The sequence below is a fragment of the Centruroides sculpturatus genome, unplaced genomic scaffold (genome assembly GCF_000671375.1).
Source record: "Centruroides sculpturatus isolate CEXI.00-Female unplaced genomic scaffold, Cexi_2.0 scaffold1143, whole genome shotgun sequence".
NCBI classification, from domain to species: Eukaryota; Metazoa; Arthropoda; class Arachnida; order Scorpiones; family Buthidae; genus Centruroides; species Centruroides sculpturatus.
Window position 1 is genome coordinate 41,315 of NW_019392612.1, and position 14,599 is coordinate 55,913.

At 30.1% G+C, this 14,599-nt stretch overlaps 1 protein-coding gene across 1 annotated transcript in view; it reads left to right on the forward strand.

The window, feature by feature from the left end:
- LOC111617683 (THO complex subunit 2-like) overlaps positions 1-14,036 on the forward strand; it is a 39,353-nt gene extending 25,317 nt beyond the window's left edge. Inside the window, exons 12-16 of the mRNA XM_023358967.1 lie at positions 61-139; positions 6,622-6,715; positions 10,364-10,481; positions 12,375-12,634; positions 13,595-14,036. Coding sequence (XP_023214735.1) covers positions 61-139; positions 6,622-6,715; positions 10,364-10,481; positions 12,375-12,634; positions 13,595-13,644 — 601 coding nt within the window. The 3' untranslated portion in view covers positions 13,645-14,036. The remainder of the gene's footprint in view (positions 1-60; positions 140-6,621; positions 6,716-10,363; positions 10,482-12,374; positions 12,635-13,594) is intronic.
- Positions 14,037-14,599: the final 563 nt, after the last annotated feature.

Consider the following 14,599-nt stretch of genomic DNA (forward strand, 5'->3'; position numbering starts at 1 on the left):
TTTGTTAATTAAAAGCATTTGAATAAATTGATTTTTGCAAAATATTACTATTTCCTACAGATATTCAGGACAGCTTAAAGCGAAGAAACAGAATCTAATTCCTGAACATGAGTTTCATTTAAAAGAAACAAAGGAACTGGTAAGTTATTTTCACTATTAATATTTTACATTTTGTTTTATTACTAGAGCTAGGACATTTAGGCACTAAAATTCACTCACATAACTCAAGTTATAACTTGCATGATTTTTATATGACTTTTAGTGCCTAGATGCCCTAGCTCTATTTACTACATACATGTTTTGCTAGAATTACTGGGCAAAATACATGAGTAGGAATTTATTATGATACATCTCTCTATCTTGAGAATGGTGTTAGATGAAAGTTGAGATCAGTTGTGGAAAGCCTAGGGGCATGAGGCCTCGATTAACAATATTTTAATTCAAAAATTTTCCCTGAAAGCAATTAGATAGATGACTGGCATGGCTCTATTGCTAGCAGAAAAGTATGATGTACTATACAGGGGCAAGACACTACCAATTTGTTACAGTTAAAGAAACAGCAGAGATTATATATATATATATATATATATATATATATAGATATATACCCTAGTTTTCTTCTCTTATCTACAAACAAGAATTCGGCTCACGTTTCGCTTGCGTAATTAAAATAGTTTTACTCTCATCTACTTGTAACTTAATCTCGCTTTACTTTGACAGCCAACATATATCTGCAGCAATGAAGTGGTTGGTATAGGCTGACATGCTCTTCTTTATTAATTTGTACCTTCTTAGATTAAATTGCACGTTTGTCTTCGTAGAGCGAGTGTTTGTGTAATTTTACTAACACGGTTTTCACTTTCCTTGTTTTAATGGTTGTTATATTGAGATTATAACAAGTTTATTTTTCATTCTGGATTGTTTTATAATAGTTCCGGAAAAATTAAAACTAACATTTATTACTTTGCTTTTAGATTTATTTAATAAATGCATTAAAAAAAAGAATTCAGAAAAGTCGACTTGTGTTTAGTATTATATAATATTCATCCCTTTTAAAATTACAATAATAATGTTACTCCTTACTTAATTTACCTTTTATGCTTATCTCTTTTTCTTATTATTCTTTGACTTTTCTTTAAAAAAAAACTATTTTTCATCTCTTCCTTCTCGTGGCTTCCTTCAATGGGCTAATGTTCTTTTTTTCTATGTTCTCTTCTTTTTTATGGCATTTTTTCCTTTCCTCACTTGTCATTTTTCCTTGCTTCTTCATTTATATATCCTCTTTCTCTCTTTCCTTTCTAGGCTCCTCTTCCTTTTTTTTTTCTTTTTATTTCTACCATCCTTTTCATCTAACCACTTTCTTATTCTTATTTTTATTATTTTATGCTCTTTCATTTCAAATTCTTCTTCACTTTATATATCATTTTCTCCTATTCCTGATATTTTCTTCATATANTTACATAGGTGTATAAGCTTAAATCCGCTGTTTTTTAGTCAGAAAAACACACGTTTTTTTCTTAGAAAGCAAAAACAAATTTATTCAAAGTACTTTCCCTCACTAGTGACACATTTGTTCCATCTCTTGGGCAATGTGTGGATATCATGTCAAAAAAATTTCTTCTTTTTCGAGACAAACCACTCATCAAGCCATTTTCGGACGTCTTCGTAAGAATCGAAGTGCCGCTCAGCAAGCGTGTGGCCTATCGATGAAAAGAGGTGATAGCCAGAAGGGGCCAGGTTTGGTGAATAAGCGGGATGGGGTAGCACCTCACAGTTGAGTGTCTCCAAGTAGTTTCGGACCAATGTTGACACATTTGATGGTGCATTGTCAAGGAGGAAAATCAACTTGTCATGTCTTTGCTGATAATCCGGCCTTTTTTCACGCAGAGCACAGTGCAATTTGATCAGTTGTTGGTGGTAGCGGTGAGCATTGACAGTTTCACCAGGTTTCAACAGCTCATAGTAGACAATACCCTGCTGATCCCACCAAACACACAGCATTGTCTTCCGTCCAAAGCGATTTGGTCTTGGGAAAGATGTTAATGATTTGCCTGGATCAACCCACGATTTCTTGCGTTTAGGATTCTCAAAATATATCCATTTCTCATCGCCAGTTACAATCCGATGCAGAAACGACTTTCTTTTTTGTCTGGCGAGCAAGATTTCGCATGTGTTTTGGCGTCGCTCCATCTGCCTATCGTTCAATTCATGCGGCACCCATTTTCCGATCTTCTGAATCTTTCCCATGGCACGTAGACGCATGGAAATGGCTGGTTGAGTAACACCCAATTGCTCGGCAAGCATTTTTTGCGATTGGGTATCGTCCTCATCCAAAAGAGCCTGCAGTTGATGGTCCTCAACCTTCCTGGGCCGATTTTCACGCTTCTTGTCGCTCAGGTAAAAATTTCCATCTTTGAACTGACGAAACCAATCTCTGCACGTGGTTTCCGATAAAGCTCTGTCTCCATAAGCCTCCACAAGCATTCGATGTGCTTCGGCAGCCGATTTCTTCAAATTAAAGCAGAAAAGCAAAGCTTGCCTCATATGCTCTTTTTCTGGCACAAAAGTAGACATGATTACAAAAAAAAATATATGTTGTTTTATGAAATATCTGATGATGTGCACTGATTAATGTTGACAGACGTCAAAATCATCAAAAAAACAATATGGCGTCATCATGGTAACTTAATACCTTGCTTACGCCATCTATTAGCAAACAGTGGATTTAAGCTTATACACCTGGTATACATACACGTACATACACACTCACGTTTGTAAAAATTGCACCACCATGAAGGAATTATGTGAATAAACTGAAACTTACAGGAAATGAAAAGCAGGGTATGACATGCAAATGATTAGAATATCATAATGATAGCTAATGTTTGGGCTGAGAAGTGCCTCATAAATGGTCATGTTAGTCCTATAAATAGAGGGCAGTAGAGGAAAGTTGGAAGTAATGTATCATTATCTGTCAACGGTAAACATTTCGTGAGAAGTTACTATGCCTCATTGACGACAAAGGGTGCCATATGAGCATGTGACAGAGTTTGAATGGAGGCAAATTATCGGCCTGCATAATGGGGGATTTTCTTATTGCAAAATTACAGCTTGTGTGGGGGGGTGTAATGCTCCCACACAACCTGCAATTTTGCAACTGCTACAGATGTGCCATTGTCTGTGTCCACAGTTTGATGACGACTGCTGTGATATGGATTATGTGCAATCATTCCTTTGCACAGAATTCTTCTGAAACAAAACCATCAATGCCTGTGGCTACAATGTGCTCATCAACATAGCCACTGGTGTGCCAATTGGCAACTAATCATCTTTTCCAATGAATCTTGCTTCAATTTAGAGTACATTGATAGCCAAGTATGTGTTAGACTCAGAGGTGACATCATCTTCCACAGTGCATTATCCAGCATCATAATGGGAAATTGCAAGGTGTGATGGTCTGGGGCACTATTGGATATTATGGACAATCTCAGCTGTTCAGAAATGTGGGTACTCTCACAGTAACTGTTACATCAGGGAAGTTGCAGAGCCCAAAGTCGTACCCTTCCTTCTGTGAATTTTTGTATTTCAACAGGACAGTGCTTATCCACATGTTGCTAGGAATGTTCTAGACTTCTCAGCACAATAGACCACTTTTTCCTTGGCCTGCCCATTTACCAGACATGTCACCTATTGAATATGTATGGGATTTCATGGGTCAGAATCTTGCTGGTAGCACTTATCCCACAGCCAATAATATGATGAACTTTGGATTTGGATAGAAGCAGTCTGGAATGCTGTTCCTCAGGTAGACATTCAAAACCTGTTTGATTTGATGCTGTGACTTGTAGAAATTCTTATTGCAGCACATGGAGGCTTCACCAAATACTGATTTTTGAGATGTAATACTGTTTGATTGCTCTGTAAATTTAATTGTTTCTTTGTATCACTCACTACAGAAATAAACTTCATTCATTTCTGATTTCTGATGATTTCTTCATGGTGTTGCAATTTTTGCAAATGTGTGAGTATGTGTGTATAAATGAGAGTTATTATTGTGACATTATCACAATGCCCAGCTGCAATCTTTAATTATACTTTTAATTTATTTAATTTAAAATACATGCTTTCCACCTCAAATAAGTTAAGTAAAAAATTACTTTATTTGTAGTCTAAAATTACAATTGAGAAAAAAATCTGTTTTCATTTATGAGAAAAATGTTTTTTTTTTTTTTTTTTAACAATAACACAGTAAAGATATAAGTAATTAAACTATTCCTTCAGATATCATATTGCAGAGATATCAAATTTATAAATTAAAAATAATTAATTGATGACATATTAAAATGGTTAATGAAAGAAAATGAAATAATTAAAATCTGCTTCAAGATTTTCTTGATAGTTTAAATTCGTGGTTAGCAACTGACAGTATATGATTCACATGCAAGTACTACCTACTTGCATGTGAATCATATACAAGTACACCGTACTAATTATTTTTTTGGTTTTATTCTGCTTTTACCTTGTGAAAAACATGTTAATTTTATAATTATAATTATACAATTCTTTATAAAATTTCTGTATGAGAAAAATATGCACTTAAATATCTTAAATATTTATATTTATTTTAATAAATAGCTATTTGGTCTTTTTGTAATACAAAATTTTGTTTATATAATATTGTATTATTATATGTTGGTGCAATGTGGCATTGGAACTCCAACAATTCTGTTTATCAGAAACTATTCAATTCCTAGTCGTTGGTATCCTTTATGGTTTAGATAAATATTTGCCGCTAACTTTTCCGCATTCGAGACTTGTGTTCAAATTGGCTCGTGAATTTCAGTGATTGCTGAATCTTGGTTTAAATTTAAAAATTTTGGAACAAACTCTGAAATAGTTTGTGAATGTTAATTTTTAATAATTATTAACATCTCTTTCATACATTTAATACAGTAGAAAAATAAATGTGTAGTTATTATTAAAATCATTTGTGATGTTAGCACATGATTCTTAATAATTGAGTAAATTAATAGTTGAGAATTACTTATTTTATAATTAATAAGTTTTCATTTTGTTTAGGAATTCAAACTTAATATTTCTTATAAGAAATATTTTTGGTTTAAAATTAGATGATTAATATTAAAAAAATAATTTTATTCTGTTTTCAATATTTTCACTTAAACAAATCAAATATAAGTTCCGATTTACAATAGGATGATTTAAATTTTAAAAAACTATGACTAATCATATGATTTGAGTATATTATTATTACTGCTTTTAAACTGTATCAAACCTAAACATTTTTGTACAAATTGAATGACTGGTAAATGATATTAATCTTCATTACAGTTTTATATCTCTTAGCCTGCAATCATATGGAATAGTTTAGTTTTCTGCACCTAGTAGTTTTTTGCAGGCATTTTTTACCAAATTGATTTACTTAGCTCTGCTTTCTTGATATTCCTATTCTACATGCCATCCATCAGTGTAAAAATTTTGGTTGAAAGATTTTTTCAGCTTATCACAGGCCCTCAAAAAAAAGCACTGTGGAAAATCAACTTCTTATACATGTGATTCCATACAATTTTTCATTATTGTCACACACTTGTATGTGTGACAATTTTCTGATCTAATTCTGCCATGACATCGTGGATATTTGTCAAGTATGCATGATGTAATGACACGGTGTTCTGCAATTTACTATGACCTTGAATGTTTGTCTCTGTAAGATAGCATGGAGTGGCTGACCTTCATCAAATTAAATGTTTTTGTGGCTTTATTTTTTATTCAAAAAATACAGATAAAGCATTTGCTGGTTCTTCTGAGAAACACTTCTGCCCACTCACTATTTATTTCCAGCTGAACTCGTTTAGTGCATACCACTCAGAAATTATGTTTATAATTTAATTAATAGATATAGATTTTAAAAAGTAAATTATTAATTTTGTTTGCAAATTTCTTTAGTGATGTAAACAACCTCATTCTTTAAACAAACTAACTTATTTTCTTAATGAACTTTGTCTTTTTTGCCCATGTATAGTAATGTTCATTGCTTTCCTTCATGTTTTCGGACAGTAGCCCTTATGATTGCAAAGTTTGTGAGGATTTCTATGGGAGCCTAGTCAATGAAATTATTTCATGAAGATAAAGTATCTTTTGAACTAAACAATGTATGATCTCAAAATTTGGCATATGTAGAGAAGATGCATTAAAAGTTTTTTCTGAATTTCCAAATTTGAGCAATGATAATTTTATGTGAAAAATCAGTGGGAAATTGCCACCTTATTCATGTGTTAAAAAATAAGTGTATGTGATTGCAAGTCAATATTTTAATGCAATTGTACCAAAATTCATGCTTCAATAAGAAAGAGTAGTATGCAGCAATAAACAAGATAAATCTATAAAATTATAGAGATTGTTACATCTTTGTGTGTTTAAGGATCCTTTCTCTTTAGAAAGACTGTAATTCTCATTCACTAAAAAGAAATATCTTAATAATTAGTCACTTGCTAAGTTTTAATTAATGACTATTAATTTTATTGTTCTTTAATTTTTATTAATGCAAATATAGGAAAATACATTTATATAAATTATAAAACTTGACATACTTTTTATTTACAGACAAAAAGTCAAACAAACAGTAATACTTCCAGTAATAAAGCAGATAAAGTTTTGAATGCTGTACATGATAATTCTGCTTCAGATAATAAATCTGGTAAGTGTTAACAGTTTACTATTAGTATGTTTTGATGTAAAGATTTATATTTATTAGTAAGTTTTCTATGAGAAGCATGAAAACATGATCTCTTCCAATGATCTATGTTGTTATATAAGTAGGGATGTCCTGATACTGCCCATACCAATACCATATTGATACTTTTCTTCTGGTATTGGATCTGGTATTGTTACATTTTTCACAGACAGGTAAAGTCAGACCAAACCAGATTTTGCACCCAAATCAAGAACTCAAATGAAAGTTTACATTATTTTCAGTTAACATAAACTTAAATAAAAATATTAATGACCGAAAGTTAATAAATGTATTACGTCAAATTTCATTTCCAGAATTTATATATGCTTAGAGTTCTGATTACTATTTATAAGTTAAATAAATATTTAGTTAAACATTATGCAGTACTTTTGTTTGTTAATCAACTCGGACCATCAGTGATGTTTAAAATGAACTACAATTTATATATACTCGTTTGCACTGACATTTGTAAAATTTGAACACAGTAAAGAACTTTTAATGTAAAGACACTGGTTTACCTCTTCACCAGCAATTTCTTATCCACCTGTATCCCATTATAGTAGTACCCACAGAGCCCTTTAGTGGAATTGTAGATCTAGGATTTCTTTTGTATACCTAAGACATCATAAGAGTGTAAACTGAAGTATTGACTGACACACTGACTTCTGAACCAGATTTAGGATTCAATTTCCTGGAGTAAGCAACGAAATATAAATTGCTGCTATGGGTCCCACTCATTCTTCATTGTAATGAATACAGTACACCTATCCCTCTTTTTACGTGGTCCATTTTACGCAATTTTGAAATAAAGCAGTAGACAATAGAGAACTAACCCTCTTTTTATGCAATTAACTTTTTAACATGGGAGAAAAAATAGTTTGTTTGAAAATTTTTAAATTTAACTTTTCATTAAAATTGTATTATTGTTAAAAAAAACTTACTTTTTTGTTGAAATCAAGAGTTAATTTTTTTAAAACTTTTGATCATCAGAGAATGCTGTATGTTGATTTTATATTTCCTATGCTACCTTGTGTTTACTATATTTATGTATACCAATATTGTTAACAATAAATGATGCTAGAATAAATAAGCTCCTATCAAGCATTTGCAAATGTATTGCACTTTTTTTATGTAATTTTTTTACACTGTGTTCTTTGGAACGTATCCACCATGCAAAAAGAGGGATAGGTGTACTTTCTCAGCAATAAAAACAATTGGAAGATGAAGTGACAGACTGAATAGTGACAGCTGGCAAGATTTCTTATTTTGGTACTCAATGCTGATACTAGCTGGTATTGATACTTTAAGACCAATACCAATACTGGTATCAATACTTTAAAAGTACTCACGATACCAGTATGGATACTTTTGTGGTATCAGGACATTCATATATATGAATTTCTTTTATTAGCTTTCTTAATTTATAAACATATATATATGTTTATAAATTAAGAAAGCTAACAGGAGGAGAATAATCACTTTTTCTTTAACAGTATAAAAGACTAAGTTTACTTTCCTGCTGTTATATATATAACACAAGAAAGTATTGTAATTGTGATTGTGTCAAATTTGACCCTCTGTGTTTTTTTCAAATCTCAATGCTTCAAGACACTCTGAACCCAAAAAAAATTAAAAAATAAAAAATTTCTTGAATGTTTGTTGTGTGTGTGTGTGTTAGTGTTTATTTCATTTAATATCTGAGAATGGGGTAAAGATTAAGAAATGATAACTGGTATATAAGCAGCATTGATGCTATTAAATTTTAGAGTACTGAACTTGACTTCTCTCTACTTCCCTATTCTCTCATGTCGTATCTTGAGTAGTATCAGACTTAGTGAATATTTTATTTCTTATCGGCATTTACAATATTTTTAAAAACTCAACTCTACTCTCAAAATTAAGCTTTTTTTTGCCTTTTTATAATAATTAATAATATAAAAGTTATTTTTTTTAATGGCATCTCACAACAGATGGTGTCATATGCAATTTTATTTCAAAGGTTCTATTTTTATAGTAACTTTTAAATAATTTTAATTTTGTAGTTACTAGCTGAAATAAATAAAAACAATAAAGATATGTATATAGTAATTTAGATTTTGTCCTAAGAAATTTTTCTAAAAAGGTGATTACAAATTTATCTAAAAATTATGCATAAGTGATGAGCATAATTTTTAAATTATTAGCTTCTGTTTTAGCTTATTTTGCATTTAGTGTAGAATTATTTAAAATTTTGTACATCAAAGAAATTTTGATATCTGGAAATTAAAGTAGGCAAAATATTCTTTTGAAAAATAATCAAAGAATTAGGGAAGTTTTCTTTGCAATATTATTATTATAGTTGAATATATGTGATAAAAAAGTAGTCACTGTTAAATATATTTCATTTAATATGATTAATAAAACAGATTAATTATAGTTATTTTTAAACGTTATTTAATTGTTAGTTGTTACTTTCGTCTCTTATTTATTTGATTTAATTACAATTATTTGTGTATAATTAGTAAAAAAATAAGTGGGTAAATGTGATCTTTTAGTTTTTTACCAAGTATCATTTAACCTGCAAGGAAATGTACTTTTTTTTTTAACATACAAATGTGTAAGGTGGCAATTTCTGCTGATGCTTTGCATGTAATTACTGTTCTTTGAATATAATGATTCTGAAAATTCTTTGATCTGTTTTCTCTGCATATGTCAAACTTCAGTATCATACATTGTTTAGTTTACAGACCAATGTCTTTGACAGGACTCCTATATGGAGGCCTTCAAACTTTGGGCTAGTTTGGCCTAATATGAAATGAGTTCAACTGGAAATGATGGGAGGGCTGATGTGTTCAGAAAGACCAGAAAATTATTTTTCTGAATTTTTTGGACACAAAATAAAACTGTGAAAACCTTTAAATTGTTGAAGGTCATATTGTTCCAGGACATTGTATGGAGACAAGCATTCAAGACTGTGGCAACTTGCAGACTGCTTACGTCATTATGACATGCATAGCTGACAAACATCCCTGATGTCATGCCTATCTTTTGTGGCAGACATGAAAGATTTCCATATCATCATTTTTGATGACATCAGGGCACCAAAAATGATGTTAGAGTGGGAAATTTCTGCCTTATCTTTGCAATCATGTCACAATAATGAAAATTTAAACATGATGCATGCATAATGTGGAGATTTTCTGCAATTGTTTTTGAGGGCCTGTGATAATTGGGAAAATTTTTTGATTGAAAGTTTTATGCACTCAGATAGCATGTAGCATGAGGATATCATGGGAGCACATTTGATGCTTTAATTCACCAATCAGTTTGGTGAAAAATGCCTGCAAAAAGCCAATAGGTACAGAAAATTGTCACTTTTGTTTGCGATTGTAGGTTAATTATATAAAAAAATTATATTATTGAAAAATTTATATATTTAAGGAAGGAACATTAATGAAATGAAATATTTTTATCATACAATAACATTTAAATAAGAATCAATCAATGTTTATAGATATTTTGTATTATTGAAGAAAATCATGTTGCATTTTCTATTTTTATGTTTAGTAATTTGGAAAAGTTAATCTGAGTAAATTTAATTTTATGTTACAAGATTTCTGTTTTAAATTACAGATAATAAAGATAAAGAAGTGAAGTCTGAATCAACAAAGACTTATGTGGTTAGTAAGATAACAGATAATTCTACGAAAACTAGCAACAGTGTACAGAATTTGAAAAGGGAGAGTAACAGGTAAGTTTAATGATTCTATTTGTGAAAAATGAAATGTAAAAATATTAAAAATGAAAATAAAATTATTCATAATAATAAATAGTACTGTTGTTTGTAAAGCAGTTTTAATTAATACCAGGTTCATGTGTGCATTGATTTGCTGGTGCAGTGAAACTTTTGCACTAGTTACAGTTTACAAGCGATTCAAATTTGCTTTGCAGTTTTCTTCTTTTAAGTACTCAATGCATTGGAATGTTCATATTTTGTCACGCAATTACAAAATGGGCTCATTAACTTGGCCATAGAGCATGTCAAATTTCTACTGTATTAACCTGTTCTACATTGTTTCCGAAAATATTCATGTTGACCTCATTGACCTGCGTGGGCGATCCCAAATATTTTCTTGTTTACATCGGAATGTTTTTGATACTAGATGTCGCTATGTGTCACAATTTTTATATTAAAACAAACTTTTAAAATATAAATTTTTTTGTTTCTATATTATTCAATATATTTATTTTGTTTGTGCAACATAAAAAAATAATTTTTAATGATACAGTAAACACGATTATTATTTAATGTATGGACCCTCATACATTTCCCATCTCTTATAAACATCAGAGTCAACATTCCACAAGCATGGATGTTTTTCATTTGCTTCTAAAAATTTTATGATCTTTCCCGAAGTTCACTTTCTATTATTTTTTTTTATCTTAAAAAGAATTGGCGTTTAATTATTAGTCATATTTTATTGTTTTACATAGTGATAACACTGCATATTTGATAACAAATAATAATAAAAATGCTACTTCCAGCAGCAAAATCTTAATATTTGCAGATAGACTGACATGACAGTTCATGTTCATGTATATAATGTTTACTGACACTGATGTATGATTCAACACTGGCAAGCTAAAAAGTTGGATGTTTTCAACTTTTTATCTTTGCTTGCAATGATGTCATTGGCACACCAGTACATGTTTACAAATGAAATGTTTTTTGTTTTATTTTTATGCTAAAAGTCATTGACAACAGCAGATACATGCACAAGTAAAACTGGCATAAGAACACATGCATCAGTAAAATAGTAGAATATAATAAAAATTTGCAAATTCATTGCCTACAGATTGGATTTATGTCTTAAAATTAAATATGAATGATTTTGTATGGTAAAAAATTCTCAGTGGAAAATAATCAAAACGTTAAATTATACAAACAAACTTTTCGTATGTTTTCAGCATTAATTTTACATACTGAACAAACATTTTTGGCTGATTTTAATGCTGGAAATGTATGAAAAGTGTGTTTGTATAATTTAACCAAAAATTCCAACCTTTAGAAGGCAGTTGTAATCAAAAAGTATTTGTAATTAGAAGAGATATGCGAGTAAATTTGAATATTTGTAATATGTTTCCTTTTATGTCACAGGAACATAAAATTATTAATTATATGAGTGATAACTTTTGAAATTTCAACCAATACTAGGGGACTTTTCAGCAAATTCGCATATTTGAGAAGGAAGAGCCTTTAAAAGAAGGTTGACTTTGCCATGAGATTATATTATGTTTCTCTGATATAAAAAGAAAGACTGCATTGTGATGACTTTAATTTATTTCTTTGTCTTCCAATTATGAATTTTAATGTAAATATTCAAATTTGCCTATTCACAGTTATGGCTGGGAGATACTAGATTGGTTTTGCTTTAGTTGACATATTTACTTTCATGGCATTAGGTTTTTCCAAATAGAATATTTTTGTCTCTAAAATCACTGCTAAATTTTATAATTTGCTTTTATTTGTTTAAAATTAATGTTACAATGGTTTGAAGAAGATAAGATTTTTATTATACAAATTTTAAAATATATTTATCATAAGAAGTTCGTGCATTCAATAATTGATACATTTTCAATTAAGGGTGTCGTCAAAGGATGCAGATACTAGCGATTCCTTGACCTCAGATAAAGAAATTAAACAGGAAAAGAAAAGTATGGCCAATAGTGACATTGGCATCAAGAAAGAGGAGCTAAGTGATAGATTTCAAATTTCCAAAGAAAGACGTGAAGAAAACTATTATAGTCATCATCACGGTATGGAGAAAGAAATTGATTACGGAGGAAGATCTGCAGAAGGAAGCAGTTATCGACGAAGCACCGAAACTGCAGAGAATGAAAGAGGTAAGAATTTTTAAAAGCTAATTATGAAATAATAATAATAAAAATTACCAAATTGAAAATGACACTTCATCAAAATTGTAATTTATATGAAATTTTCTGCTTTTTAATCATTTTATAGCATAATGAATGCAATGTTCTACTTGTACATTAAGTTTTAAGCTGGTCTGATCAGTAGTTCCTGATTGATAGGCTAATAGGTAGATGAAAAAACAACAGGGTATATCCTGTTGCATTTTTATCTTCAAAATGTAAATACTAATGTATGCATTTTTAAAATGTTATATAAATTACTTGATATAATTCAGTCCTCTGAGTCTGTAATATTTGACTGCATTATAAGGTGACTTTCTGCTGTATGTAGAAATAAGCCGTATTATGCGATAGCCACTGTTTATCAATTTACTGCTTTTCCTTGTCGCCCATTCTATTTTGGCCTTTGTATTAACACCCAAAAGATAATATCTGAATGAAGCAGCTGATAAAGCCATTTTTCTGATACAAAGCCATATTTATTCTATTATTATTAAAGCAATTGAATTCAGAGAGGATTTCTTAAGACTGTTTTTAATTTTAATTGATTTTTGAAACAATTGTTAGTTTTGGATGGAAAACTCTATAATGTAATATATAAGATAAATTGAAATAACATTTTACTAGAGCAATGTAACAGTAAAAATGTTAACTTGATTATAAAATTATCTAGTGAATTTAAAATGTCAATAAAAAGTTTAGAGTGAATATCAGGATTTGTTAAATCAAAATATTTGATTTTGCACATACTGGCGTGCTAACCGTGTACCAAGAGAAACATGCCATTTTAATTGGTATAAACCATTAAATATTTAACTTCCTCTAACTTACTTTAATGTATATTTATGTTAAAATTGAATATAATTCTAAGATGATAAATGTTTTCTTGATTTATAAGCAGAATTTGACATTTAAATTTATTTATTTTAGAACACAAAAGGCGACGAATGGACGGTCCTTCAGCAAAGGTTAGTATCTGAATCCTAAAAGGAGCAACTTCTGTCCGAAGTTTCGCCAACTGCTTTAAGGTGTGATTCTGTGCTTTGAAGCAGTGCTAAAAAGTCTTCAGCTCCTTTTGCAGATATGAGCAAAATTTGGAAGGAGAAAATCTCTTACAAGAGGGGATCGATCACGGGAAGATGCCCATAAATTGATGATGATTTAAATGGCAGTCGTTTGGGGGGTGGTAATGCCATTTATGTAGGAAGGAGATTCCTGTTACGGAAACAAGCAATTTTTTCCAAATAAATTTGCTACAGGGTAGTTCCAGAAAAATTCAGCTGGACTATTAATTTATTATTGTGAAAAATTCTAATTCGTTTTTTAAGAAAATCTTTTACTGGAGGGAAAAAAGTTTGTTCCGGAGAATAGAAAGATATCTATTGTTCCAGAAATTCGTTTAATATATATTTATATAATATATANTTTATTGAAAAATTTATTATGAAAAGTTTGTGTTGAAGAGGAAAAAATATTTATTTTAAAAAGAAGAAAACCAGTTTCGGAGATCGAAGAATGAAAAATTTTATACTAAATAATTCATGGAAAAGTTTAAAAGTGTGATGATTAGCTTTAAAAATAAATAAAAGGGTCATCTTTATTATAGTTTAAAAAAAAAGCCAGGAATATTTGGAAAAGTGTGATGATCATTAAACAGGAGTGAACTGCTTTTTTACTTCCGTTTTTATAAATTTTCAAATTATCTGAAGCCGATATTGGATTAAATTCATCTGTTTTGAAAATTATGTGTGTGACGACGAACTGTCGTGTTCTTACAGATAATCTAATTTCTGTAGAAGATATTCATAATCATATAATTTTCACTATTTTGTTGTGTTAATATGTATATAGTTTGGTAAAAAAATTTCCAAATAGCATAAAGGGTTTAGTAGCGACGCTAGGGTCGAATGTATAACTAAGAAGAAAATAGTTTTG